This window comes from Haemorhous mexicanus, chromosome 20, assembly GCF_027477595.1.
Source record: "Haemorhous mexicanus isolate bHaeMex1 chromosome 20, bHaeMex1.pri, whole genome shotgun sequence".
NCBI lineage: Eukaryota > Metazoa > Chordata > Aves > Passeriformes > Fringillidae > Haemorhous > Haemorhous mexicanus.
This window is the reverse complement of record NC_082360.1, coordinates 3085832-3111095: the sequence shown is the minus strand read 5'-3', so window position 1 is coordinate 3111095 and position 25264 is coordinate 3085832. Positions and strand designations below refer to the sequence as shown.

The window sequence follows — 25264 nt, the reverse complement described above, 5'->3', positions numbered from 1 at the left end:
CAAGATGGCGGCGCGCTGCCAGTACTCAGCATGGCGCCTGGGCCCGCGGATGCTGCTGAAGTAAGAGCGTCGATGTTTCCTTGGTTGTTTTACTTTAGCGGTGCTTGGAAAGAGCAGAAACCTCGCGTGACGAGAGGAGTGAGCTGCTGTGGGGTGAGGCTGGGTGTGTGGGAGAGCCTCAGTGGGCCCAGTAGGACCCACCCGCGATGGGTGAGGTGGACATGGCCCCTTGCATGAGGGGGTCGGGGAGGGCAGGGGAGCCCTGGGGGCTCTCCTCAGGCTCGGGCAGCCCCTGCGGAGCCCAGGAAACCTCTGGGTTCTCCATGGCAGCACCTGGGGCAGCTCTGCCACAAAAGCGCCGGTGCTGTGCCTCGGCTCTGGCAGAATGACAGCACGGTTGGGCTTGGAAAGACCCTCTGGAGATCGCTCAGTCCAAGCCCTGCTGACACACCTCGAACGGGTCCAGATGGGTTTGGAATGGCTGCAGGGAGGTGTTGCCGATTTTAGGAGTTCTCCAAACACAGATGCAGAGTTTAGTTTAGGAAGGAGACGTTTATTCTGCACGGGGTTCAAGGTGGACGTTTCCATACATCAGGCACACCAAAGCTTTTAACTATTTATACATTTTAGCAAAGACATTAGTGCTCACGGGCTGCAAGTTACATCATTCTCTTATAATAATAAGCATTCTGTCTTCTATTGGTTAATGATTCACTTGTCATGCTAATAAGTCTGCATGCTCAGCCTTTCCTTCTTGTAGGTGGGTTTCTTGTGTAAATGGTTGCAGATTCCCCCTGCCAGAATTCCCTCTTACCCAGTTGGAGCTGATTTCAGCACAGTTGCTGAGTTGGCTTCATTTGTTTCTTCCTTGTATTGGGAGTTCTTGCCAGATGGCCCCTAAATTCTGCATTCTTTGTGTCCACTGCCAGCGGGCATCCTTTTTTCTCAGACTTTAACCTCTGCTAGGTCTGAGATCATTAAAGCATATCAAGCCCTAAACTTTAACAAGGCAATTTCACCAACAAAAATAACTTGTTTTTTTCTGACACCTGGACATCACTTATATTTGCAAAGCAGAAATATCAGATAATCTTACAGGTCTAACATTGATGTCATGAGTTTTCTGAATTGTACATCAGCTGAAGGCGTGGGTTTGAAAATCTGTTATTTGGGGAGGAAAGTTTCTAATTCACTTGAAATGCGGAGTAATTTTCCTGTTGTGGACAAATAGGCTGCATTTGGAAAATCTTTCATGTTTGAGTCAAACATCATTCACATGGGAAAGCTGCTCCTGTTCAATCCATTAAAGCAACTGCTTATGTCAGGCACGACGGGTGAAGTGCAGACATCTGTAGTTTAACTTACCTTCTTAAATTATTCTAAGTCAGTGCGTAACTTCATCTACAAGTGATATTTGGTCCTCTCTTAGTTGTACAGGAATGTCCTTCCTGGATGAAATCCTCAAATTTTGGCTTTTTTCCAAACACAAATATATTCTGGAGTGTTTGCTCAGGGCCATGACATGATAGAAGTTTATTTAGCTGTTCTCAACATTATTCTGGCAAACTGAGATTTTCACCAGTGACTTTTATAACATTCCAGAGTGAAGATAGGGAAAAAACACCTCAGAGTCCCAGACCTGTAAGTGTAAGTACTGGAAAATACCAGCTGATGTGCACTTTCTGTGTAAGAGTGTTAATGGGAAAAGGCAGTGAGGAACTGCAAGAATGAATTGGCCTGCTTGTGAGTCACAAGGTACCAGCTGCTGGATTTGGATGAAGAATAGGAAGTAATAAGTATCACGTGTGCTCAACCCAAACAAGCAGCTGACTGAGTCTTTTGGGAAGAAATTTATGTCTAATTAGCTGTCAATCAGTTTTTATAAGCAACTGGTTTCTCTGGAAACCAAATGTTAAGCTGTTTTGATTGATAAAAGACAAAAGGTTTCTTGTGTCTAGAGCAGAGTGAAATAAGCAAGAAATTCATCTGTCCCCTCCACTCAGCATAAACCACACAGCATGTTTTATTATTATGTTACTAACTGCAAAAATATCAGCAACTTTCTACTTCTGCAGTTCTTCAAAGGTCACACTAGGATAACCTGATCTGACTTAATTAAATTATGAAGTTACAGAGAAATATTTTAAACCGTGGGAAATATCACATACATACACAATCAAAATAAATAAGGCAAGGATCCTTGTTAGCTTCTGCTATCCATTAATGATTCTTACAGCATTTTTTCTAAAATCTGGGGATTTTACACCAGCTCTTTGAAGTAGGTGAGTGCTGTTATGTCTACCAATAGAAAAAGGAAGAGGATTATTTTGAAAGCCTGATCCTGGACCTAAAGAACAGCATAAATTTCAAACCACTGTTGCAGAAACAAAAACTATTTTCCAAAATAAACAATTCAGGAAAATGTGTTTGACTATTTGTAGACTTCTTCCTCAACAATGTAAAAATAGATTCTGTGGAAGTGTTTATGTTCTATTTGTGTAGTAAACACACTTGTAACTTTTAAGTCATTGACCTAAACCCATGACCATGCAGATAGAAAAGAACTGGCCTTTATTTTGAAGTAGTTTGGCATGTCTGTGATTCTGGTGCTTTTTCCTATTTCAGACCATTTCCCTAAATATTCTTTCCTAACTCCTTATATTTTTTTTTTTGCCCTAAGGTCTTAACTTAAGATCTTAGGAATTCAGCTATGCAATAAGCATGTGATCTTTCTGACATGCCAGGATGAATTCCCAGAGTGCTTGCTTGGAAGCAGCCACCAAATGCTTTGGCTGGAGAATTGGCTGCAAGTCCTGTTAGAAATGAGCTCATCCCACAGAAGGAGCTCTCTGTGCTGCCCCTGACCTCGATGGAACAGTGTGTGTGCAGCCTGCAGAGCACAGATTTCATGGAATACATGTTCACCAGCTGTAGCCAAGAGTTACTGCCCAATTCTGCCAGCTGGGGAGTGTGCTCTCACTGTGGCAAGGAGGCATTCACAGCTGGCACTGCCCTGCAGGACCCACACAAAGCCTGGAACACTTTGCAGTTGTTTGAAGCACACTGTTTTCACAGGGAAATGCTTATTTCTCCGTTTCATTCAGGGTGTAAATGCTTCAGGTGCAGGGATAAATGTTACATAGAGGCCAAATGCATCAACAGGGGCCAGAAAAGAAGTGATGCCTTTAAGTGCTGCCTGCTGCTGGCACAGGAAAGCTTTTAGAGAGTGAGGCTTTTGGGAAGCAGGTGGTAAGTGCCACCTCCCAGGATTAAGTGTCACCATCCCCAGATTAAAGCAGGATGGTGCTTTCTTGTCTCAGGTTGTCAGGCATACTGTGAGGGTTGATCAGAGATCCACTGTTCTGTGGGAAAATGGCATCCATAGTTAATGGAAAACAGAGAGAGCTCTTGGCAATAAAATAAATGAGACATCTAATTATCTAATGATATCACAAATATAATCTTATACTGTGCACTGAAACAGAGATTCCTTGCACACTCTTCAGTTTGTATGTTGTAGCTCTTTTTGTTTGAATTTTTAAATTGAAATAAATTCAACCCAAGTATTGCTAAGATGAAGGATGAAATAGGGATACTTAATGTATATACCTAAGATATCCTCCATATTTCTGCAAAATGCTTCCATTTCTATGCAGTTCCCAGTTTTTCATTGTGAATACAAAAAATATGGGGGGGAATTCAGTCTTCTGCCCTTTGATGATGTGCAGAAGAATGTGTTTAATGCAGTCCTATAACAGAGTTCACCAGAGATTCCCATCCCTGGAAACATTCAAGGCCAGACTAGATGGGGCTTGGAGTAACCTGGTCTAGTGGAAGGGGGATTTAGACTAGGTGACCTTCAAAGGTCCATTCTAACCCAAACTACTCTGTGATTCTGTGAAATAAAAAATACTTTAAATATGATCTATGCAGTTACAGAAATATCCAAAACTGACATGTCTTTTGAAGAATCACTATATCAGTTTTGGATAATAAATGTAAGTATAATCAGAGTGTGAAACAGGAAGATTTTGGCTGTCTTTAAGTGCAAATCTCAACATGTTTCTAATTTAGAACTTTTCATCTATCCTATCACCTTATTAATCAATGCAGCTATAGCTGTTGTATCCTGGTGAAATAAGGTGCTTTTCTTTTATGAAAATCCACAGGAACAAAAAAGATGTCAGATAATGCTGCAGTCCAGCAAGTCTGTAGGAAATGGAAATTGTTAGAGCACATAGGAATTCCTCAGGCGTGGTTGTGGTGCTTTTAAAAAGCTTGGGCTAATATGCTAATATAAAATGTAAGAGCATTTTGAATGAACAGAGCAGAGGCACAGAAAATTATTACCAAAGCTATTACAATTTTAACCTCAAGTCAGGATTAGTGATATTTTTCCAGGGTATATGTAAAGCAACATCAGCTTACTTTTCTTAAAGTGGTAAGTATGAAAACGTTTCTGTTTGCTTTCATCATGGTTAAGCTAAGGAATTCTTGATTTCTCTGACCTTAGTGATAACTCACCTATAGTCTGCAAATTAAAAAATAATTTTAAAAAAGCACTACATTCTTCTCTGGGGTTATCTTTAGTATCCTTAACATGGAACAAGTGTTTATAAAGTTGTGGTTTTGGGTAACAAACCTCTCTGGCCGTGCCTGTTTCCAGCCCTTGTGCTCAAAAACCATCTGTGGCTTAAAGCATTAGAGGTCACTGTAACAGGAGGGGATTTACCCAGTGCTGTAGACAAGTTGCAGTTTAGGCAGGAAATTGCATGTTTTTCGGAAGTTCTGTGGTTTAATTTATAAAATGTCATTTTACACTTGAAAAGCGTCTGTGTGTAGGTGTAGGCGTTTGCTTGTACGTGTGTGTTCATATGGCTGGGGGTTAAAAAAGGAGCAAAATGTTGATTGAACCTTTCTGTCTAAATCCTACAACCTGAGGTTCAGAAAGACAAGAAATCGTTAGAAATCTTGATTAATACTCCAGGGCCGTTGAGACTGTGGAAGGCTGATGTCGGTTCAATAATCCTGTCCATGAGGATTTGTGATTCCTGCCCGGGAACAGCATTGCTGGTATTTGTGTTTTGTTACAGGAATGGGAAATCGCAGCATATTGGTTAAATAAAATGGTGATGATGGTGTATTTAGTAACTCGCAGAGTGTCATTTCACTTCAAAGCCATCAGGAAAAAACAAAAATAGAGGGGGAAAAAACCCTTTGTACGATATAACTGAGGAGCGCGTTGTGAAAAATACGCAGGGACGCTTCAGAGAAGCGGCGAAGCCTCGGGCACAGCCCCGCCGCAGAGCCGGGCGCGGAGGGCAGGCCTGGCGGGTCAGTGCGGCCCGGGGGTCCCGGTCGGGATGGGGATGGGGACCGGGATGGGGATGGGGACCGGGATGGGGACCGGGATGGGGGTGTCCCTCCGCGTACGTGCGGCGGCGCAGGTCCGCAATGAGCCCGGCGGGCGCGGCCGGGGGAGGCGGCGGAGGAGGCGGTGCCGCCCCGCCCGCTCTGCGGCCACAGGCACAGCCCCGGCGGCAGGTACGGGACCGGCGCTGCGCCCCGCTGCCCCTTGACAGGCTGCACTGGGGCTTTCGGGGGGATTTCGGTTCTCGGTTTTTTGTTTTTTTTTTTCCCCTGCGGAGCTGATGAGCTGCGGCTCGTGCCCGCCCGTTCTCCCGTTATCTCGGTGCGCGGGGCTCTGAAGAGCCGGGGGTGCAGCGGCGGGGGCTCCGCTGTCCGTGCGGGGCCCGGGCCGTGCCTCGGGGGCACCTTCCCCGCGGGGCTCGGCCAGCGCCGTCCGCCCCGCGGCTCCTCCGAGGCCGCTCGGTGCCGCCCGCAGCGCCGCGGGCCGGCGGCGTTTGCGGGCTAATTCCGGGCGAGGGAATTGCGGGACACGTGAGCGTGGCGGGGCCGCCCCCGCCCCGGGACCGCCCGGCGGGGCGGGCGCGGCAACAAAGGGCGGCGGGGACGGCAGGGAGGGCATCGGGGGCTGGGCTGGCGCTGCTCGTGCGTCTCTCACCTCCCGCCCCGCTCTCTCCTGTCCCGCAGCCCCGGCGGCCAGCACCGCGCGGCAGCCGCGCCAGGGCCGGGCAGCGCCGGCCGCGCCGCAAATGAAGTGCGAGAACTGCAGCAAAAAGGTGAGTGCCCGGCCGGGTCCTGCCCGCCACTCGGCGCGGGGCACGCCGCCGCGGGCATGGGGAGATGCCGCCGGCGGGGACGGCATCGTCCGCCGGCCCGGGAGCCCCGGCAGGGCGGGCGGTGTTGGCCGCCGGCCCCAAGGTCACCGAGCTCCGCGTCCTTCCCGCGGCCCGGCCGTGACAGCTCCCGGGGAGCCCCGAGCGCGGTGTCGCCGGTGTGTGGCCGTGCCCGTGCCCTCCGCTGCTGCTGGGCTTGTCTGGGGCAGCCCCTCGCCTTAACAAACTGCCCAGAACTCTGGAACCGATGAAGCGGGGGAATTCCGGGGAAATTACTTCCATCGTAGCGATTGCACTTAGAACACAGGGTCTTGCATGTGTTCCAGAACGCTGTAAATAGCTCTGTTGGTGGTTAACGACATGAACAGTTCTGCAGAAGTGTTCTTACAGAATGGTGAACAGGCTTTGCATAATCCACACATTTTATGTTTTGTTTCAGGAATGCAGTAAAAAACAGAAAAATGATGATACGCAAAGTACATCTGTTGATGCATTGAGTTCAAATGATGGCTCTGAAGAGGTAATGTTCCTTCTAAGACCTGTATTAGACTCTCTATTCTTTTGTTTTGTGCACCCTAAAGAAGGTTATAAGGAGACAACTTTCAACTACTAACTATAACAAGCAACAAGCAGTTGAAAACAATTATGAGCTTTTGTAGACGTCCCTTAATATGTGAATCAAAAATCTTGTAAAAAGGTGCAATAAAAGCTCTTACTATGCAAACACAAAACAGAAGTTCTAAAAATTTAGAGTGCCAAAACTCTTATATCAAGTCTTCAGAACAGAGACAGAACTTAGAAGAGTTTTTGATAGTACAAAATAGCAACTTATTCTTTATATCCAAGTATTCATTTTTCTCAAGTGAGCTGCAGATAGTGTGAAACTCTTGATCTCACAGAATATGTTCAGTGCAATTGTAGGACTGTGTTTTCTTTGTTTTACCTCATGCTACAAAGCCTAAGCCACCTTGCTGTTAGAGGGACATCTGGCTCAAGAGCTTTAATAGTTCAAGGGAAAGTTTTCTCAGTTGCTTGGTGAGTTGATGGGGACTGTCAGCTCTGAAGCACAGTGCAAATTAAGTTACTAGCATATGGACTAGGGGCTAAATTTAGATTTTTGTTTACACTTAAACATTTTGCACTTTCACAGTAAGAGGAGGAGCAGAGCTATGATTGGGATGGAACATATTATTTTGTTTACCTGTAAATAATCTTGGATATTATGTAAGTGTTGTGGATTGTCCTGCTAAAACCAAACAGGGATACTGTGTTTGCTTTTCATCTGGCTCATTGCAGAGATGTTGAAAATCATTTGATCATTATTAAATACTTGTTTACTTCTTCTTTTGCCACCAGAAAAATGACTTTGATACATTGGCTAATGCTAAAATACTCCTTAGCGACTGCCTAGCTTGTGACAGCTGCATGACATTGGAAGAAGGAGCCAGAGTTTTCCAACAGAATCAGAAGGAGTTCTTTCGTGTTCTCAACCTTAATAAGGTAAAATGACCCAAACAATACCCCACTGTTTTCTCTGAGGAGGAGGCAGTTCCAGTATGACTAAGCAGCTTGGTTTCCCAAGGCAGATAATGTGAAGATTTGTCAGGATATGCTTTTTCCAAAGAGGAAGTCGGGCAACACAAACCTTAAAAGTACTTAAAATAATTTTGTACTGAAGTTGCAAGGTCACAGCACTTAATGTAAACACCAGAGGAAAGTTACTGCACCTGCAGAAGGAAAATTTATTGGCAATGTGATGATTTCATTACTGCACTAACAAATTATTCTGTAGTTCAGTGTTTATTGATATTCATACCTTCCCTGCTAGGACTGTTCTGGGTGGTTTTGGTGCTAATATACCCACATTATACAAACCTATAAAGACATGTTCTTGAAATTAGCATTCTTTTTAACATATGTTCAACCTGACTACATTTTGTCCATATTCTTAGCAAACCTTGTAGGTGTTCTATTGCTGTCTCATCTTCTGCTGAGTTCTGTGTTTTTAGAAGTTAGTTGCTGTGTGTAGCGCTCACATCTTTAGAACCTGATATTAAATTAATTATTTTAGTTCTGCCCCAGACTTCTGTGCAAAGCTACTAGAATTGAAACTTCCTGATCTGTACGTGTGTGTCATAAATATGGATTAATTACATAGTACTTACATTTTCTTAGAAGGAGTTTCACTGCCCATACAAAATGGTGTAGTCATATATGAGAAAATTAGAAGAGAATGGGGATAAAATAATATTTTTGGTCACATGGGTCCTGTTAAGAGGGCCTGAATCCTACAACAGCAAGGCAGTCAGGTACCATCATCACAACTCCAGGGGTCCAAACACAAGCAAGGGGCAGTCATGAGCTCTGAGTCAGGAGCACTCCTTGAAGGATTATTGTCCAGCATTTGGATCAGTACAGACTGTGGGCTCTGTCACCTTTGCAGGGTGACACTTGTCTGTAGCACAGTCCTGCTTTGTCTTCCAAGTTTTCTACTGGTGTGGAAAGAGTCCCAGCCAAAAGACAGGATTAATCTTCAGCTAAATGCCACAGTCATTAGAGCTGCACAGTTCCACACCTTACACTGGGTACTTTCATGGGATTCCTCAGTGCCTACAATGCTGATTTGTTGAGAGTCCCATCTTGCCACTTTCCCTCAACAACTGCAGTGATAAAGACACAGGAGCCTTAACAAAAAATCAGATGTGTCATTTGCTGGGTTGTATTTATAGCTTTGAACGCCCCTGCTTCTGTAAACATTCTTTGTTATTATTTAAACATACAGCTCTTTTCTTATTTGCTAGAATATTTCATCCTACTAGAACATCAGAGGTGCTGAATGTCCCTAAACTTTCCTTAGGCCACCTGGAATCCAACCACAGAATTGTCTTAGGAGGGATGGATTTCCCCTGAGGTCTATAAAAGAAGCATCTACAGATGATTGGAGATGAGCACTCTCAGGATCAGAGGAACATCCTGTTCTGCTGCAACTTGAGGGTTGTTTCACAGGGTTGTTAATGATATGGCCCACTGAAGCATGAGGCTCTAAGGAATAACTCCAGGAATGGGAAAGGAAGGGAAAGCAAGGAGCCTTACCCTGTTTTAATGACTTTTTTCTTTTCTCTTTGTTTCACTTACCAGAAATGTGATACCTCAAAACACAAAGTGTTGGCAGTGTCTCTATGCCCTCAGTCATTGCCTTATTTTGCTGCTAAATTCAATCTCTCTGTGAATGAAGCAGCCAAGAGACTCTGTGGTTTCCTCAAAAGTCTTGGTAAGTTGGCATTTGTTATGGTGCTGAAGCAGAAAGGGAGGGATTATTTTGGTTGGTTTTGCTTTCTCAGTAGCCTTCCAGTACCTGAAGGGGCTGCAGGAGAGCTGGAGAGGGTGTTTGACAAGGGCATGGAGTGAAACAGGGCAGGGTTAGATTAGGTAATAGGAAGAAATGAGGGTGGGCAGGCCCTGGCACAGGTTCCCAGAGCAGCTGTGGCTGCCCCTGGATCCCTGTGAGTGTCCAAGGCCAGGCTGGACAGGGCTTGGAGCTGCCTGAGACAGTGGAAGGTGTCCCTGCCATGGCAGGGGTGGCACTGGATGAGCTTTAGGGTTCCTCCCAAGCAAAACCAATGGTGGGATTCCATTCCACGATGTTTTGTTAAACAGTCCTGAAGTGCCCTTGCACAACCTCGTTCAGAGTTTGAACTCCAGGCTCTGTGAAGTTCAGCCAGGCACCGGTGCCACATACAGCAGTGTGAGGAACAGACTGGGGACATTCTCTGCTCACAGCAAAGGTCACAGAACAGAAGGACATTGTAGAGCTGCCTCCAAAACCTTAGCTACCAAGAAATCAGGGAGGGCTTAGTCACAAGCTTCCCATTATTGTAAAACTTGAGGGAGAAGGTAATTCTTTTTTGAAGTTCCTGTCAGTCCTTTTGACACATTGTATCTCTAGGAGAGTCTCAGTTCTGTCTTTTTCCTGTAATTTGAAATTACAAGAACTGTTGTATTTGTATTATGTCAAAGCTATACTTCCTTTGGTCATTATATATAGAGTTTTAGATAAAAAGCAATAGCCACTTTCCTGGTAAGTCTGGGATTTTTAAAGTTTACTTGAAAAGGACATTAATAAACCTATAAACTGTTTCCTTCTGTCTGTATCTATATATATTCATTTTTCATGTTTTTTCTGATGCATCTCTGTACCCAGTGTATATTCTTCATCTCAAAGCATTCCTGAGTCCTGGTGGGCCCCAGTTTTCCTAGAATGCATTCATTATCTAGCCTCACTTCTGTGGGGATGTGCTCAGTGTTACGTGGGCTCATAGGGAGTGTGTTGCCAAGTGAGCAGCCAGAAGGTCTCTGCTCTGGTGGTGATATGCTCCTGTAGCTCTGCAAACAACTTGAGCAATGGCAGATATGCCTCTTAGCTGGATATGATTTTTTTGTGACTTCAGCATGTCTTGAAAAGAACATTCCTTTGCAAGAGTCACTGCATGTCAGCCAGGAGTCGTGACATCCTGTTCACTTGAGCTAGAAGTGACAGATGCAAAGTGCTCAGAAGGAAGCAGAGAATGTTTGCAGTGCTGCTGGCAGCAGTAGCCTCTTGGTGGTCCTTTTCAACTCAGGATGTAGAAGATGTTTTTGCAGTGTATAGCTTTTATTTATGACTCTGCTGTTTGTGCAAATGTGCAGAGGGGAAGGAATATACCTGTTGATCCTTCAAGATTTTTCATAGGCCTGGAACTTTGAAAGGGGTTTTTGAGGTGGAAAACATTTTAGTGATTCCCTGTTCCTTTCTGCTTGCTTCCCTAGGGGTGCATTATGTGTTTGACACCACCATAGCTGCAGATTTCAGTATCCTGGAGAGCCAGAGGGAATTTGTGCAGCGGTACCAACGGAGGAACCAGGAGGAACATGCCTTACCAATGTTTGCCTCTGCTTGCCCTGGTGAGAACTGCCATATCCATCCTTCCTTCCCTTCCAACTGGAGCCACCAAGGAGCTGAGGAAAGGGTGGCTTCCTTTGGGAGCCTTAGATAATTAAAGCATTTTTGATTTGCTTTTGAGGGACACCAAGCACACAGCACACAGTGTTTGTTCCCAGTATGACTGGTCATCCTGAGTGCATTTCAGTGCTTGGAATTGTGAATCAGAACTGGAATGGAGGAGTTTAGTGGGTGCTTCTTGTGTGCTCAGACCTCAGTGTTTAACTGGGCATTTCCTCATTGAAAAGAATCTTAAAGGAATTTTGATAGAATTAAACCACAACCTCTGTAACCTTAAGCAAAGTTTAGAACTTGCCATTTAAGCCTAGGGGAAAGTAGCAAGTGACATTGCTTGTGATGACTGTGAGATGGATATGTCTGACACTTGGAAAGTAATTCTCACATGAAATGTCACAGACTTGAATCACTGAGTGTCTCAGTTCTGAGCACCTTACACCTCAGGATGTGTTCTGTATGAGCAGAACCTGCACTTGTACCAGCTCAGAAGATGCAGAACATGCAGTCACTGCTTACTTTTCCCATTGTTATCACATCACCATTTCAATTCAAGTAAAAAGTCACATTCCTAAAAAGAAGTATCAAGAAGGAGGTAGCAGTAACTCCTTTGCCTAACACCCTCATCAACTTCACCCTCAAGTTCATAGTGTTGCTTTTCAAAAGGCTGATAAAAATACTAAAATACTTCTTGCTAGCTTTGAAATAACTCAAGTGGATTGCATTTATTAAAGAAATGTTAGAGTAGTGATGAGTTGCAGTGATCCCCAGAATCTGCTTTTGTTATTGATTTGAAGTTTAAATACTGCTGTTTGAATTATACTTGTATTTTTGTTTGTTCTATGCATTTTGTAGTGAAAATATCTGGGTTATGCTTTAACTACTACATATATGTATTAAAAACATGTCTCTTTTTTTTCTGTTACTGTTATCTTAGTGTAACCTCTTATCTTCAGGAGCAGACATATCATATATTGCTTTTTTTCATGTAAAACCTGTGCAGCTGAAACACCCCTGTTAGTTAGTTTTGTTGTCTTGTATTTGCTTTCGGTAAAATTCAAAACCTGAGGATTTCTTTTAGAATTTCTGAGATAATTTAAATTTGTTTCATCTGGAAACAGAGCTCACATTATCTGCTGCTCTCAGTGGAAATACTTAAAAATAGTTAAGGGAGCACTTTCCTTGTCCTTGTGTGGTCAGCACAAGACAGTTTTTGGTGTCAGTGCTGCTTTTGGTGTCAGCTCTCTGCTGTGATAGAAATGGTAGCAGCAGCATGGGTGCTTTCCATTTCTGGGAAACTAACCCAGAATATCACTGTAAATCCATTTTGATGGTATGAAAACATGGTATGTTTCTTTGTCAGCAATTAGAGAAAGCAAAAATCCTGATTAGTCATCTTACAAGTGAGGTTGTTCACTGTGTTTCCTGTCCTTATTTGTCTCTGTGCATTTTCTGTTCATTTTTCTCCTTCCTCTTTCTACCCCCAGATGACATAAATTTGTCCCAGAGATGTTGTTTACTGGGGTATTCAGCACAAAATGGTTTTTATATAGTAGATGCAAGGTCAATGTGAACTCGAGTAGAAATGCTTTGCTCTCTTTTTATCTTGGTGTGTGGCTTTGCACAGACCTATCACCCTCTGCAGCAGGCTGGGGTGTGACATCTGCCATGAGCAAAGAGCAGAGCCTGCACAGTCCAGAACCTGAGAAAAGCTGTTCTCTTGTCCCTGTCTTAATTCTTCACCTCCTGCTGCTCTCTGGGGAGAAACTGAGCTCATCTTTGGGTTTTCCTGTTGAAAGAACAGCAGTGTTACTACTGAGAGTATGTAATATCTCCAAAGAATCACTTCCCTTCCTTAATGTACTAAGCTGGTGAGCAACATGAAGCATTTGCTCTGGAAAATCTGGTGGTTTTAAGGCACTGCCAACCTCTGTGTCCTCCCAGAAAAGCCAATGGGGCAGAAGCAGCAGGAAGATCATAAGTATTGAGGATTCTGATGCTTTTGTCCCAGTCAGTGAATTTCCTTTTCCAGGAATGAGGTTTTACACTAGCAAAAATTTGCTTAGTTTTTGGATTTCCTACAGATGCATACATGCATCTTCATGATCTCACAAGAAACCACCAAAAATAACATGGTCTGAGCTACAGCTGCAGGGATTTATCTGGTAATTTGTAATGCTTTCTTGCTCTTTGATGACAACACAAGCCAGCAAATGGCCAAGAATCCCAATGAATTTCTGAAGGGTGTAGGGCTGGGTGAGTGCTGGTGTTCCCTGACCTAAGAATGGGGGGTCTGAGGTTTTCCTTCCCTGTGCCTCTGCAGTTCAGCCCTGTGGTGAGGGGGCACACACAGCAGTGGGTGTGTGGTGCAGATAAATGCTCTCACCCAGGCTGCCTGTACAATTAACCAGTGACTAATGAGACTAATGATCTTTGGGAGCTGCAGCTGTGAGACACTTGTTCCATCCACTGCAAGGACAGAAATAATTTAGGGAATTGCTTCAGACAATACCTGTCAGAAATCTGGGATTTAGTGAAATTTCCTTATAGGTCATGACTACAATATCAAAAATATTCCAATTATAAGAACCAGCCTCATAGCAGGAGTGCTGGGGTGATTAATGGTGAGCACAAGTATTTTAAAACCTGTCCTTGTTGTGTTTGAAGCAGTTTTTGTTCTGTTTGGACAGCACTTGAGACTAAAGCCCTTTAAGCACTAGGATGTACCTGTCATGCAGAATATGCTAATACAGCTTTTTACCAAGCTCCAATAAATTCAGCTTTTTTGTAGGTAATGTCTTGGACTTGAAGTCCCAGTTAAAGGTGGACATTAGGCAAACTTCCAGTTCAGCCTTGCAATTCAGTACAGTCCTAACAGATAAAATCAATGGTCCTCAGCTTTTCCTACAGCAGAAATGAATGCTTGTTGAAGATGGTGTGTGCCTTTGAGGTTTTTGTGGAAACCAGCTTGAAGTCTGTCAAAACAAGAATTGGGAATATTTAAACAGCTGGAGGATCCTTGGGTTTTCCTAATACTTAGCACTTTCTCATTTTCATCAGTAAAATCTTATTACACCAGGAAAACTATTTCTCTGCTACAGAGAGACATCATCTGAACTTGCTTCCATCCCAGTTTTGTGCTGCTGCTGGCATTTGTGGTATTGTTCTGACTTAAACAGCACCAGGTGTTTTTACCACAGAAGTGGTACTTTCAAGCTCAAAAGTTAACCTCCAGCTTTTCCCCTTCCTGGGCAGCATGTACTGCTCAGCAGTTTCTCTCTTTCATGTAATCACAGATTTGCATGAAGACAAAACATGATCTTTCTTCACCATTCCTTAGCACCAAAAGCAACACACCTGCCTTGAAGGCTGGGCCTAACTCTGCTGCACAGTGTAGGTGTCATGTAGATGAATAAAGCTCCAAACCCTTGCTGTGAAGGATTCTGGGCTTTTCACTGAGAGCTGCAGAGCCCAAGAAAGAATTGCACACCCTAAATACCTTGATTTGTTCATTTACTGGGGGCATAATACAGCAGCTCTGGATGTTGGGGTGCTGTGGCTATCCACAGCTTGCCCCAGCTGGAATGCTGAAGGGGTCTGGTGGGAGAGGGGATTCCTGAGAAACTGAGGACAGTGTTGCATACAGAGAGATTTCAGGTGGCTCCTGTGAGTGTGGGGGTGTTTCTGAAGGTGTGGCTACTCTAACAATAGTAAAAAAAGCCATTTTTTCCTAGGCTTAATCCATGTGCATCTTGTAATAGTGCTTTCATGTGACTCTTCTGTTCTGGGGGAGCAGGCTGGGTGCAGGGATATGAAATCTCAGGGAGCACCAGGTTACAGTTAAGCAGCCAAACAGTGCATTTGTTGTAGAATGTGGTGATCCAAGGGCTGAGGTCTAGAAGGTCAAATTTCTGTTACCTGGGGTCTTGTTCTTTCTGCTTTGTTAAATCTCTGCATGAGGAAGGGCAACGGGTCATGAAGTTCACAGTGGACCTTGGTCTAGAATTCCTGGCACAGTGAATTATTGACTAAAGCATTATTAACAGAGCCCTGAGGTTTCCTGTGGCTCCCACGGTGGGGCTTCCAGCCTACACAGCCATGTCCTCCCTGTGGTGAAGGTGCATCATTTCCAGGATGTGTTGTGTGACTGCTGTCCTTTGCTGTGCTCATGGCTCCCTCCTCTGTGCCTGTAATTTTCTTGTGGCTCCAGGTTGGATCCGTTATGCTGAAAGGGTACTCACCAACCTGGTCACCTCTCACATCTGCACTGCAAAGTCTCCACAGCAGATCATGGGCTCCCTAGTGAAGGGCTACTTTGCCAGGCAGCAGGTAAGTAATTTATTTTTTACCATTATATTTATTTTTACCATTATATTCTTCTAAATAGAGCAGATGGGCTTTAATCCTGAGATACAGATCTTAGTGTATTATATTTGTCCTTTGTGTGAAGAAGAAATGGTGCTCTGTGCTGTACAAGTGTCCATGAGGAGAAGAATGTTCAAAGCACCTCGTTTCATGCAGTGCAGTATGAACTGGCAGCAGTCCTTGCACCCCCAGTGCAACATGGATTTAGATATTTATGGGTAAAGTTAAATCCATAGCAGTTAAAGGGGTTTTTTGTGAAATGCTGCCTGTGTAGTTCTACAGCACAGCCAAAACAGGAGTGGAGGAGAATAATGTGGAAATTGCCCTGTTACCTGAGCTCAATAAAAGCATTGTGTCCTTGGAGCTAACCTTCTTATCTCCTCAGTTTTGTATGTTGAAAAAATTGCTGTTCTTTACATGCTATATCTAAAAGGAACCCCAGGCACGTCCTGTAGGGCAGGGTTGCTGTCTGCACATGGATAGACAAATTCTGAAGGGCTTGCTCTGGGTGAAAGTGAGTGGGTGACAGCCAGAAACCAGAACTCTGAACTCCTGACTTGTGTTCACTTTCTAAGGCAATCAAAAAGCTGCAGAAAACGTGGTCTGAAGGAATTTACTCCAGCCAGCAGACTGACTTTGGAAGTTTGTTGCTGATGCTTTCTGACTTCTGGCAAATCATTATCTGTGTGAACATTCTTTCAGTTTAATGTAGGGACTTATTCCTGATATTGCCTGCATGAGGTTTATGTCACTATTTTTGTCCCTGTCATCCTTCAAACTGTCTTTTGCTCTTCATGGAGTTCACATGTGCTCCCTTCTGTATTCCACAGAACTTGTCTCCTGATAAAATTTTCCATGTAGTCGTGGCACCTTGTTATGACAAAAAGCTGGAAGCCCTGAGGGAAGATTTCTACACTGCCTTGTATAATTCAGCAGAAGTTGATTGTGTCCTGACATCAGGTTAACTTTTTTAAACTTATCATCTATAAATATATAAGTGAATCACCATTTTTAGAATAGCCTTTTTGCCAGAATTTGCTTTTTTCAAGTCTGCTTTAGTCATAAGGTTGACTTTTATCTGCTTTAAAAATGAGTACATATTTTTGTGCTCCTGGTAGTACAGGTACTGCACAGGGAAGGCAGAGTGACACATCCTTTCCTTCTAAGTTGCTATTCATCTAAAAAAATCTGGTATTTTGACAGCCTGCTAAAGAAGGTAAAAGTTATGCAAATCCATATTTAAAACAATTGTCTGGCTTGTCTATGGTCATTATTTTATTAGGAATTATTCCTCATTCATGGCACCAGTTGCCTTTTGGTGAGGATCTTGTCTTTAGCCTTAGTGTCCAAACATCCTGCAGTGTAGTTTGGGTATTTCCAGACCTGGCCTAACAGAGAGGCTGAGGAGCTGAGCAGATTTTGGGCAAGCTCAAGGCCCCTTTTCTTTGGGGCAGGAATTGTCAGGCTTCTCAGTCACTGCAGGGAGGTGGCTGTAGGAGGAGCTGGAGAATGTGACACAAAGCACATGCAGGTGTTGGGATGCTGATCTCTGAAACAGAGGCACAGTGGGGCTTGTGCTTTGTGATGAAAGTAAAATGTCATGTGTTTTCCCACAGGTGAAATTGTCCAAATAATGGAACAGAAAAATGTGTCAATGAAAGATGTGACTGAAGTGGCTGTAGATAGTTTGTAAGTAGTTTTGTTGTGGATTGCTTCCTTGTTTTGATGACAAATGACATGTTGGAGCATATTCAGCATTGTTGGATAAAGCTCTTTTTTGACTTAGAAATGGGGCAGCTGAGAGGTATTTTAAAAACTTTTATTCCATTTTCAGTCTCATGAGAAGGGTGAGACAGTACAGATGTTACAATTCACACTATCACAATCAAAAGCCAGCTATTTCTTAATTATAATACACTATAAGCATTTCTTGGTTTATCAGTTTTAGCTACACTGTGTTGTAAATGTCTCAAAGTCAGTCATCTAAAATTACTCCTTGTGGGTCTTACTACAATGCATTTTTACAGTTTTCTTTCTCTAAAGTATCTAGTCTTATTTGTAAGGTCATCTTTTGAACTTGTTTGTAGTTCAGTTTCTCTCTAAACAATGTCTGTTTTATTCTATGGTATTTTTAAGTCAGTGTTTCTTATTTAAAGGTTTGTATACAGGTGTACACTATGTCAGTTTTCTGTCAACCTCTGAGAATTTTCTGTAAACCCATTTCCCACGCAACATAAATGTAAAACTGCTCAGAAGAATGTTTTTTTCTTTTTAGAGAAAAAAACCTGCATCAAAGCCTGAGTATACACAGCTTTACCCTTACATAGTGACCAAACCCACAAAAATATTCTCTTAGAAGTTCATTGCTATATATAAAAGTAATATGAAACAGATAATATAAACCTGCATGTGCTGTCTAAATGCAAAGCAGATAACTTGAGGTAATGACCCTTATACAGTAACTCTTCTCAAATTTGTGACTTGAAGATTTGTGTAGCTCCCATTGATATTTAAGAATTATTTGGTTTTATTTATTGATAAATATTGATTATTTGCAGTAATAATAGATGTGACTGTATGAAGTTCAAGCCTTGCTAGTCAGTGTGGCTGGCTGGGGGTGCTGGCCCTGTTCAGAGCTCTCTGTGCTCTTTGTGTAGAGCCCAACAGCCTGATCTGCCCTGTGCACACAGTGCTGGGGCTGACCATCTGCTCTGGGCTCCCCTCTCTTTCACAGCACCATCCTGGCAGTAAATTTCCACTCCCCAAGATGTTCATGTGGATTGCTGGAAGCAGCACCCTTTCAGGAAATGGTAGTTAATTGGTTTTTATACTGAGGACAGCAGTCAGTTTTTCCAGATTAGATCAGCTGAACTGTGCTTAGATGAGAAGCACACAAAGCACTGGAGAGGTTTTGTTTCCATCCCTTAGGCTTGGCTCAGGGAGCAGCCTGTGTGGTGTTTCATTCTCAGACTTAGTTACAGAGGCTGCTCTCCCTGATCTTTGTTCAGCTGTGACAGATGTTCCTTGGTACCTTTCCAGAGGGCTGCTAGTGGAGCACTGAACGTGCTGTCTTGCACAAAACAGAAAGCTCTGGAAGTTTTGAAAAATCCTTTTCAGTTCCAGCTAGAATCCTGCTTGGACCTAGAGGGGAGAAATTTGAGTGGGTCAGTGGGAACATGTTCACAGCTGTGTTTGTAGTGCAGCTCCTTTGATTGCTTCTACCTGAGATTGTCACACAGAATGAGAATGAATAAAGTTCTTGCAGGAATAATCACAGAGACACTCATGTAATTCTGTGTCAGGATCACACAGAGACAGGCTTTCAATTCTGTATCAGCCTGTCCAGTGAAAGGCCAAGCTGTTCATTAGTGCTGGTTCATTAGCTCAATTTATAGAATCAGAGAATGTCCTCAGCTGGAAGGAGCCCACAAGGATCACCCAGTGCAGCCCCTGGCCCTGCTCAGACACCCCAACAACCCCACCCTGGGCATCCCAGGCAGCCTCAGGGCTGTGCCCATTCCCTGGGGAGCCTGGGCAGTGCCCAGCACCCTCTGGGGGAGAAACCTTCCCTGAGATCCAACCCAACCTCCCCTGGCACAGCTCCAGCCGTTCCTCACAGAGCAGAGACCAGAGCTGTCCCTCAGGAGCAGCTGCAGATCCTGGTGAGGTCTGGCCTCAGTCTCCTCCAGGCTGAACGAGCCAAGTGCCCTCAATTTGTGTTGGAAAATAATGTTAATTTTTAAAAGGACCAATCTGAAAATACTGGTTCAACTGTGAGACCTAATGACATAAATTCTTGCTCTTCTGTGGTCTTAAAAGTAGATCTTGCAGAGAAATTGAAACAACTGGAAGTCATGCTCTTAAAACAAGCCCCAGCACAGCAGCAATTTGTGATAAAGTGCTGGGTATTAAAACAGTTGTATGAATGTGGGCTCTTCAGAGCTGCTTTTAAATGGGGAGAGGTGAACTTCCAGGAGATGCCCTTGGGATATGATCTCCCATTTTCTCTCCTGAACCACAGTGTAGCACTTATTTTCAGTGTACACTGTTCTAACCTGGTTGCAGCTTTACTGATCTGGTGTGGTTTTATTGGCACAGTGTTACAGACTGTGACAAACAGTTCCTAAAGCAGGAGAACTGTCAGCAAAGACTTGTAACTTCTGAAGGAGTTTTGTATTCTCACACATTATTCTCTCAAAAAATGACCATTTATTTAAATAATTTTATTTAAATAATTCTCCCCCAAAATGGCTCTTGAGCAGTAAATGGTTGTTAACAAAATCTTCAGATTGTGATGAAGGTGCATTCTTATAAATTACTGTTGCTTGATAATTCTCAACATGGAAAGCCCTGCATCTTTTTTTTAAATTGATTTTTTTCATCATCTCACTGCTGTCCTGAGTAATTTACATTTTTTAAGCTGTAATAAATAAAACTGTAATGTGTTCTCAGTGCTACAAAAAGGAGAAACACACTACTTTATTGAAGTGAAAGAATGAAATTTTTGGAGTTGATCTTCCATTTTGTTCTTCCCTAAGGTTTGATGACTTAAAGGAGGGAGATGTAGTAAGGCATGATGGCAAGAGATCTGATGGTTACCTGGAGCACATTTTTAAACATGCTGCAAAGGAGCTTTTTGGCGTGGATGTCAAGGAGATAACCTACAAAGCACTAAAGTAAGTTACACTTTTGTGTCCTTGTTTTGTAGACTGGGTGAGCTAGAACAGAAGAGGGAATTTCCAGCTGGATGGGACCCACAGCAGTCACTTGCTCCAACTGCCTGAGCACTTTGACCAAAAGTTAAAGCATTTTCTTGAGGGTTTTGTGCAGATGCCCCTGAGAGCCTTGGGGCATTGGCAAGAACTGCTTCCTGCAGCCCAGGAACTCCCCCTGCTTTGGGTGGTGCTGCAGTGACAGCAGGTACTGCTGACCTGGTCTGAGAGGCAGTTCAGGCTATAAACCTGCTCAAACCTGCAGGTCTCACTGTAAAGCAGCTCCTGCTGGTACTCATTTTATTAAAACCTTACCTGCACTTAAAAATTAAGTAGAATTCTACTACAAAGATTCCACCCCAACTTCTGCTTAACTCAGTTTAGAAAGTGGAAGAGTTCACCTTGATCTCACTGTTACAGTTGTCCTGCTCCCTGTGGAGCATCTGAATACAAACTGGCACAGTTGGGTTGTTCTTCTGGGAATGCAGGGGGTTAAAATGTTCTCTCTGTGTCTTGACAGGAACAAGGACTTTCAAGAAGTTACCCTTGAAAAGGATGGGGAGACAGTGCTGCGTTTTGCAGCAGCTTATGGCTTCAGGAATATCCAAAACATGGTCCTGAAGTTGAAAAAAGGAAAGTTTTTCTACCATTTTGTAGAAGTCCTTGCCTGCCCAGGAGGTAAAAATAACTGTGGATCCACAGTTGTTCTGCATGTGTATCTTGAATCTCAAAGGAAAGCTGCTTACAGGCAGGCACTTGATTTCACTCCCTCTTAAGTCTCTTCTTAATAATCTAAAATCCCACTGTTTATTGAAGGGTCCAAAACACCAATTACAGGTGCAGGGTTGGCTCAAAAAATGATTGAGTTTTCTAAAATTAGTCACGATGTGATTTGTTCTCTTCTGACCTATAAATAAGTGCCAGCACTGCACTGCCAGACCTCAGAGGATGCTCTGAAGTGGTGGTTGTCAAGGGCAAGAAAAGACAAGGAACATAATTAGGATCATAAAACCATGGAGAATGCAGAGAAAGATTTGTGATATGGAAACCTCATTTCCATTAAGATGAAGTTGATATTGGAGTCACTTTAGGTAAATACAAATTGTAACAGCGTGGGAGGAAGTTTTAAAAAAAAGCTTCCTTTAAAGAAGTGTGAAAAAGCATTCTGAGTTAACAGAGACTTTCTTTTCATATCAAATCTCCATCACCTTCCATCTTTTTAATTTATTTTTTTTCCTAAGGCTGCCTCAATGGAAAGGGCCAGGCCCAGACCGAGGATGGCAAACCAGACAGAGCCCTGCTTGCCCAGATGGAAGAGGTGTACACTGCCATTCCTGTCAGGCTGCCAGAAACCAACCTGCATGTGCAGAGGATGTACCAGGACTGGCTGGAGGGCGTGGACTCCAAGAAGGTCCAGGACACTCTGCACACCACCTACAGTGCAGTAAATCAAAGCACGAGCAGCTTGGACATCAAATGGTAACCACTGCAGAGCAGTGCTGGGGCTGCAGGGCAGCACTGGGAGCCTCTGTGCAGTTGGCTCAGTGAGGCTCTGCCCAGCTGGGGCTTGTTTTGGGAAGAAGCATTGCTTTGCAAAACCAGACAAGGCTCCAAAAGCCCTGCTTCCTGCCACTGTCATTGAACTTTTACTGTTTGTCATTTCCTGCATACAGTGGATTCCTTCATTCTAAAGCCTGATCTTCAAGGTACACGAGCCCTTTCTGCCAGGAACAGGGAGTGGAATTCCTGATCAAGTTACTCCCTGAAGTGAAGGTTCACTGCACGAAATGGGCTCCTCCAAGAGGGTGAGATGATTTTATTTCTAGGTCTGCAGTCCCTGTCAACACAGGAATTTCAGTATTGATGCAGTTGGTGTGAAGTAACTTGGGACTTGCTTACCTTGGTAAGGAAAAGGCCCTTTTAAAGGACAAGTGAGTATGTGGAGAGATGTCATGAATTTCTGTAAGCCTTGCATCCATAATTCAGCAAAAAGTACTCAGTTCCAAACTAGCCACACTTTCTTACTGATGTAGTGTCACAGAGTGCTTCACAGAAACTGAATCTGGGAAGCTGATGCTAAATGGTTCATTTAAAATAGTTCCAAATAGGTTGGTTGGTACAAAAAGAGAACTTTCTTCCCATGTAAGTTTTCTGCCAAGCTTGCAGCCAGGTGTAGTGGTGGTGCTTGCTTTGGCTTCTCTCTGAGAGTGGAACATGCCCAGATTGTTCTTTCATTTGTCTCCATGTTGAAAGACTTCTGCAAAAAATAACTTCCTGGGGTGCCTCTGAGAAAAAATACTGAGCAATGCTTGTGAGCTCGTCAGAGTTATGGCATGTTGGCATCATGATTTTTGATGCACTTACTTTTATAAATATGCTATAGAGGTTCATTTATCAGACATTGTGAAGTGGTACTGCCATTCAGCTTGTCTGCAACTTCCCCAGTTTTCAGAGAGTTATTCGAGAATGAGATGGACAAAAGAAATTAAGACTCCTGCCAGACTTCTTCAGATTTTCCTGATAGCATCAGATCTGTTCACAATTAATGGCTGTTTGAAGCTAGCAAAGTTCTAGCTTTCCTTATGCAGCCTGAGTGTGGATGGGCTTTTTTAACCATTTCATGCAGTTTGAATCAATCTTCTTGCAAATTTCTTCAATATTACTACTGCTTGTATGAGTAAGAAATCCTGCAAAAACCTGTGAGTGTTTAATATGCACATTTAACCTGGACACAGTGGAATGGGATGAAGCATCAGGGGAGGCAGGGCAAGAGCTGGCATTGGCTAGACCAGGGAGGCTGAAAAGGAGAGAGACAGCAAACAGCTCTCTTAATGTGAAGCTGTTCAAAGTTGCAGCTTTCCATTGGACCTCCACCTAAATAACAAACCATTGCACTTGGAGGGAGGTTTTCTTTCAAGTGCAAATGAATTTATTTACTGCACTGCCTGAATGCCCACAATGAGATTATGCCCATGAATTATAGAAATTAGCCTTTGCAAGTTGTTCCTTGTGGTAAGAACCATCTTTACTGTGGTGCAATATCAGAACATCGACAGAAATCTACCTCTGTACAGGAAGGGAGTCCAGGAGTCGTGGGAAGAGCTGTGTGTAGCTGGAAGTGTACTAGATGTGTGTGCTGGAGAAAGGTGGGGGTGTTGTGTGACATTTAAACCAGATTACTTTCAGAACCAACATCCACCTCCTTCGGTCTGATTTTGTTCATCTGCTGTGATTTCCTCCAAAAACTCCACCAGAATTGTAATGTAATAAATGGTCCTGTTCTGTTTGTATAGGCTGTTTCTCTGTATATATGGTTTGTAGCTGGATGCATGTTTAAATTATATCTCTGCTGCTCTTTGTACAGTGTGCTTATTTTTTTATGTGCATTTACTGGGTGCAAAGGTACAAAACCAGTTTGCTTTTCTGAGGAAATCTTCAGTAAACTACACAGGAGCTGCCTTGTTGTTCTGAAAGCAGAGCCCTGAGCTGTGTGTTCAAGGTGATGGATCCTGCCAGGGCTGGGTGGTGCTTTGGCCAGTGCTGGCCTGCTGCACTGGAGGGCCTCACTGCCTGTGCTGCTGGGGGAGCCCAGGAATGGGCTGGGCAGTGGCTGAAATCAATCTGCTCTGCTCCCACTGCAAGGGAAATGGCTGGCTCAGTGTCCAGAATAACCTGTTTCAGCTGCATCCACCATTTCTGCCATCTGCTCAAGGGTTTTAACCTATTGAGGTAGTCACAGTGCAGAGCTGTCGATGATTTGTCTGCTGCAGAATTCTTTTTTAAAGACAAGGAAGGTATCTAACTGAGCTTGTAGTAGTGTTATGGTTTTGCATAACAAACCTTTCCATCACTTCTCTAAATGTCTCCTATGCAAAACCATGACAAGTGGCTACAAGGAATGTATTAGCATTAGTGACCTAAGTAACTGAGACTTGTCTTTTTGGTTTGGTTTTTTTTTTCTTGGTCAGCTTTTGTTTTTTAAGACTTTTGGAGTAAAATGTTTTAGTTTTTTAAAGGACTTTTCTTTCAAGTGCCAGTTTTACAGGATAGAACTTTTCTTTCCTTTTAATCTTTCCCCCTTCACCTGTTTTCATTGAAGTTTTAACATATATCAGAAAACCTTGTTGCAGCTTCATATATAGAGAAATACTTGCATAAGGTTTGATTCTGGCTTTTGAATCTGCACTTGGAAAGTCCATTAATGTTGACAATATCCACACTTCTGAAATTAGAGCACTATTTAATTCCCTGATTGAATTTCCTGGTTCCATAATAATTTCTGTTGCTACTGTCACTTCAGCAACAGGAAAAGCTCCTGACATGGCTACAGCTTTACCTCCCCCTTGAATTTTGTGCTGAGATAAAAGGATTTTTAGAAAATGATAAACTGGAGAGATTGTGGGAAAGGAATTGGTAAATGAATTAATAAAATTGTCTTGGGATGTTCTTGACTTGAGCATGTCAGGTGCTGGATTCTTGGGGTTATGGTACTTTGCTCTGAGGCTGCTCCAGGGTGTTGTGAAGTCCCTTTGCCTGCTGCAGGAGGGTTCCCTCAGCCACAGCACCTGTGTGTGTCCCCTGTGGCCAAGGGCCTGGGCAGCCCTGGGCTGTGCTGTCCCCCAGAGGAATGCAGATACCCAAATGCAGCAGTCTCAGCTGGGTTACACCTGGATGATGTTGAGTTACCCAAATTTTGGTGCTTTGTTTTCCAGTGCAGCATGACCATGAATTGTGAATAAATCTCAGTACTCAATTCTGCACTGGTTCTGTGTCATTCCATGATGTAAAAGTTTAACCCTTTAAGTACACCTGGTTTCACCCAGGGGCTTTGTCTGGGGCCCATCATGTGTGGCACCAGTACTGTATCAGCACTTGATGGGACTTTTGGATTACAGCTGCACTTCAGACTCTGTGAAATGCAATGGAAGGAGGAAGTTGCCAGATGAATGGTAATTAGCTCTCTAAACCAGTCAGGTAATATATTGATTCCTTGC

The 25264-nt window shown here is 43.5% G+C and overlaps 1 protein-coding gene across 2 annotated transcripts; it reads left to right on the top strand.

Moving 5' to 3' along the window:
• The first annotated feature begins 40 nt into the window (after nt 1–40).
• Nucleotides 41–25023, top strand: NARF (nuclear prelamin A recognition factor). 2 transcript variants are annotated; one of them, XM_059864547.1, is made up of 11 exons: nt 41–60; nt 6640–6720; nt 7557–7700; nt 9339–9471; nt 11007–11141; nt 15404–15522; nt 16389–16518; nt 17175–17247; nt 20097–20234; nt 20791–20948; nt 21512–25023. In XM_059864547.1, exons 3-11 carry the CDS (start codon nt 7626–7628, stop codon nt 21751–21753), a joined length of 1203 nt encoding a protein of 400 aa, XP_059720530.1. In that variant the 5' UTR covers nt 41–60; nt 6640–6720; nt 7557–7625; the 3' UTR covers nt 21754–25023. The 2 variants fall into 2 exon arrangements, with proteins under 2 accessions (XP_059720530.1, XP_059720531.1); XM_059864548.1 differs by lacking the exon at nt 41–60 and adding an exon at nt 6004–6143.
• Nucleotides 25024–25264: the final 241 nt, after the last annotated feature.

Excerpts from the sequence above, each read along its gene's own strand:
- NARF (XM_059864548.1), top strand. The coding sequence starts at position 6,117 with ATGAAGTGCGAGAACTGCAGCAAAAAG. Across the intron at positions 6,721-7,556 it reads CAAATGATGGCTCTGAAGAG|AAAAATGACTTTGATACATT; the intron begins GTAATGTTCCTT and ends TTTTGCCACCAG. Across the intron at positions 17,248-20,096 it reads GAAGTGGCTGTAGATAGTTT|GTTTGATGACTTAAAGGAGG; the intron begins GTAAGTAGTTTT and ends TTCTTCCCTAAG.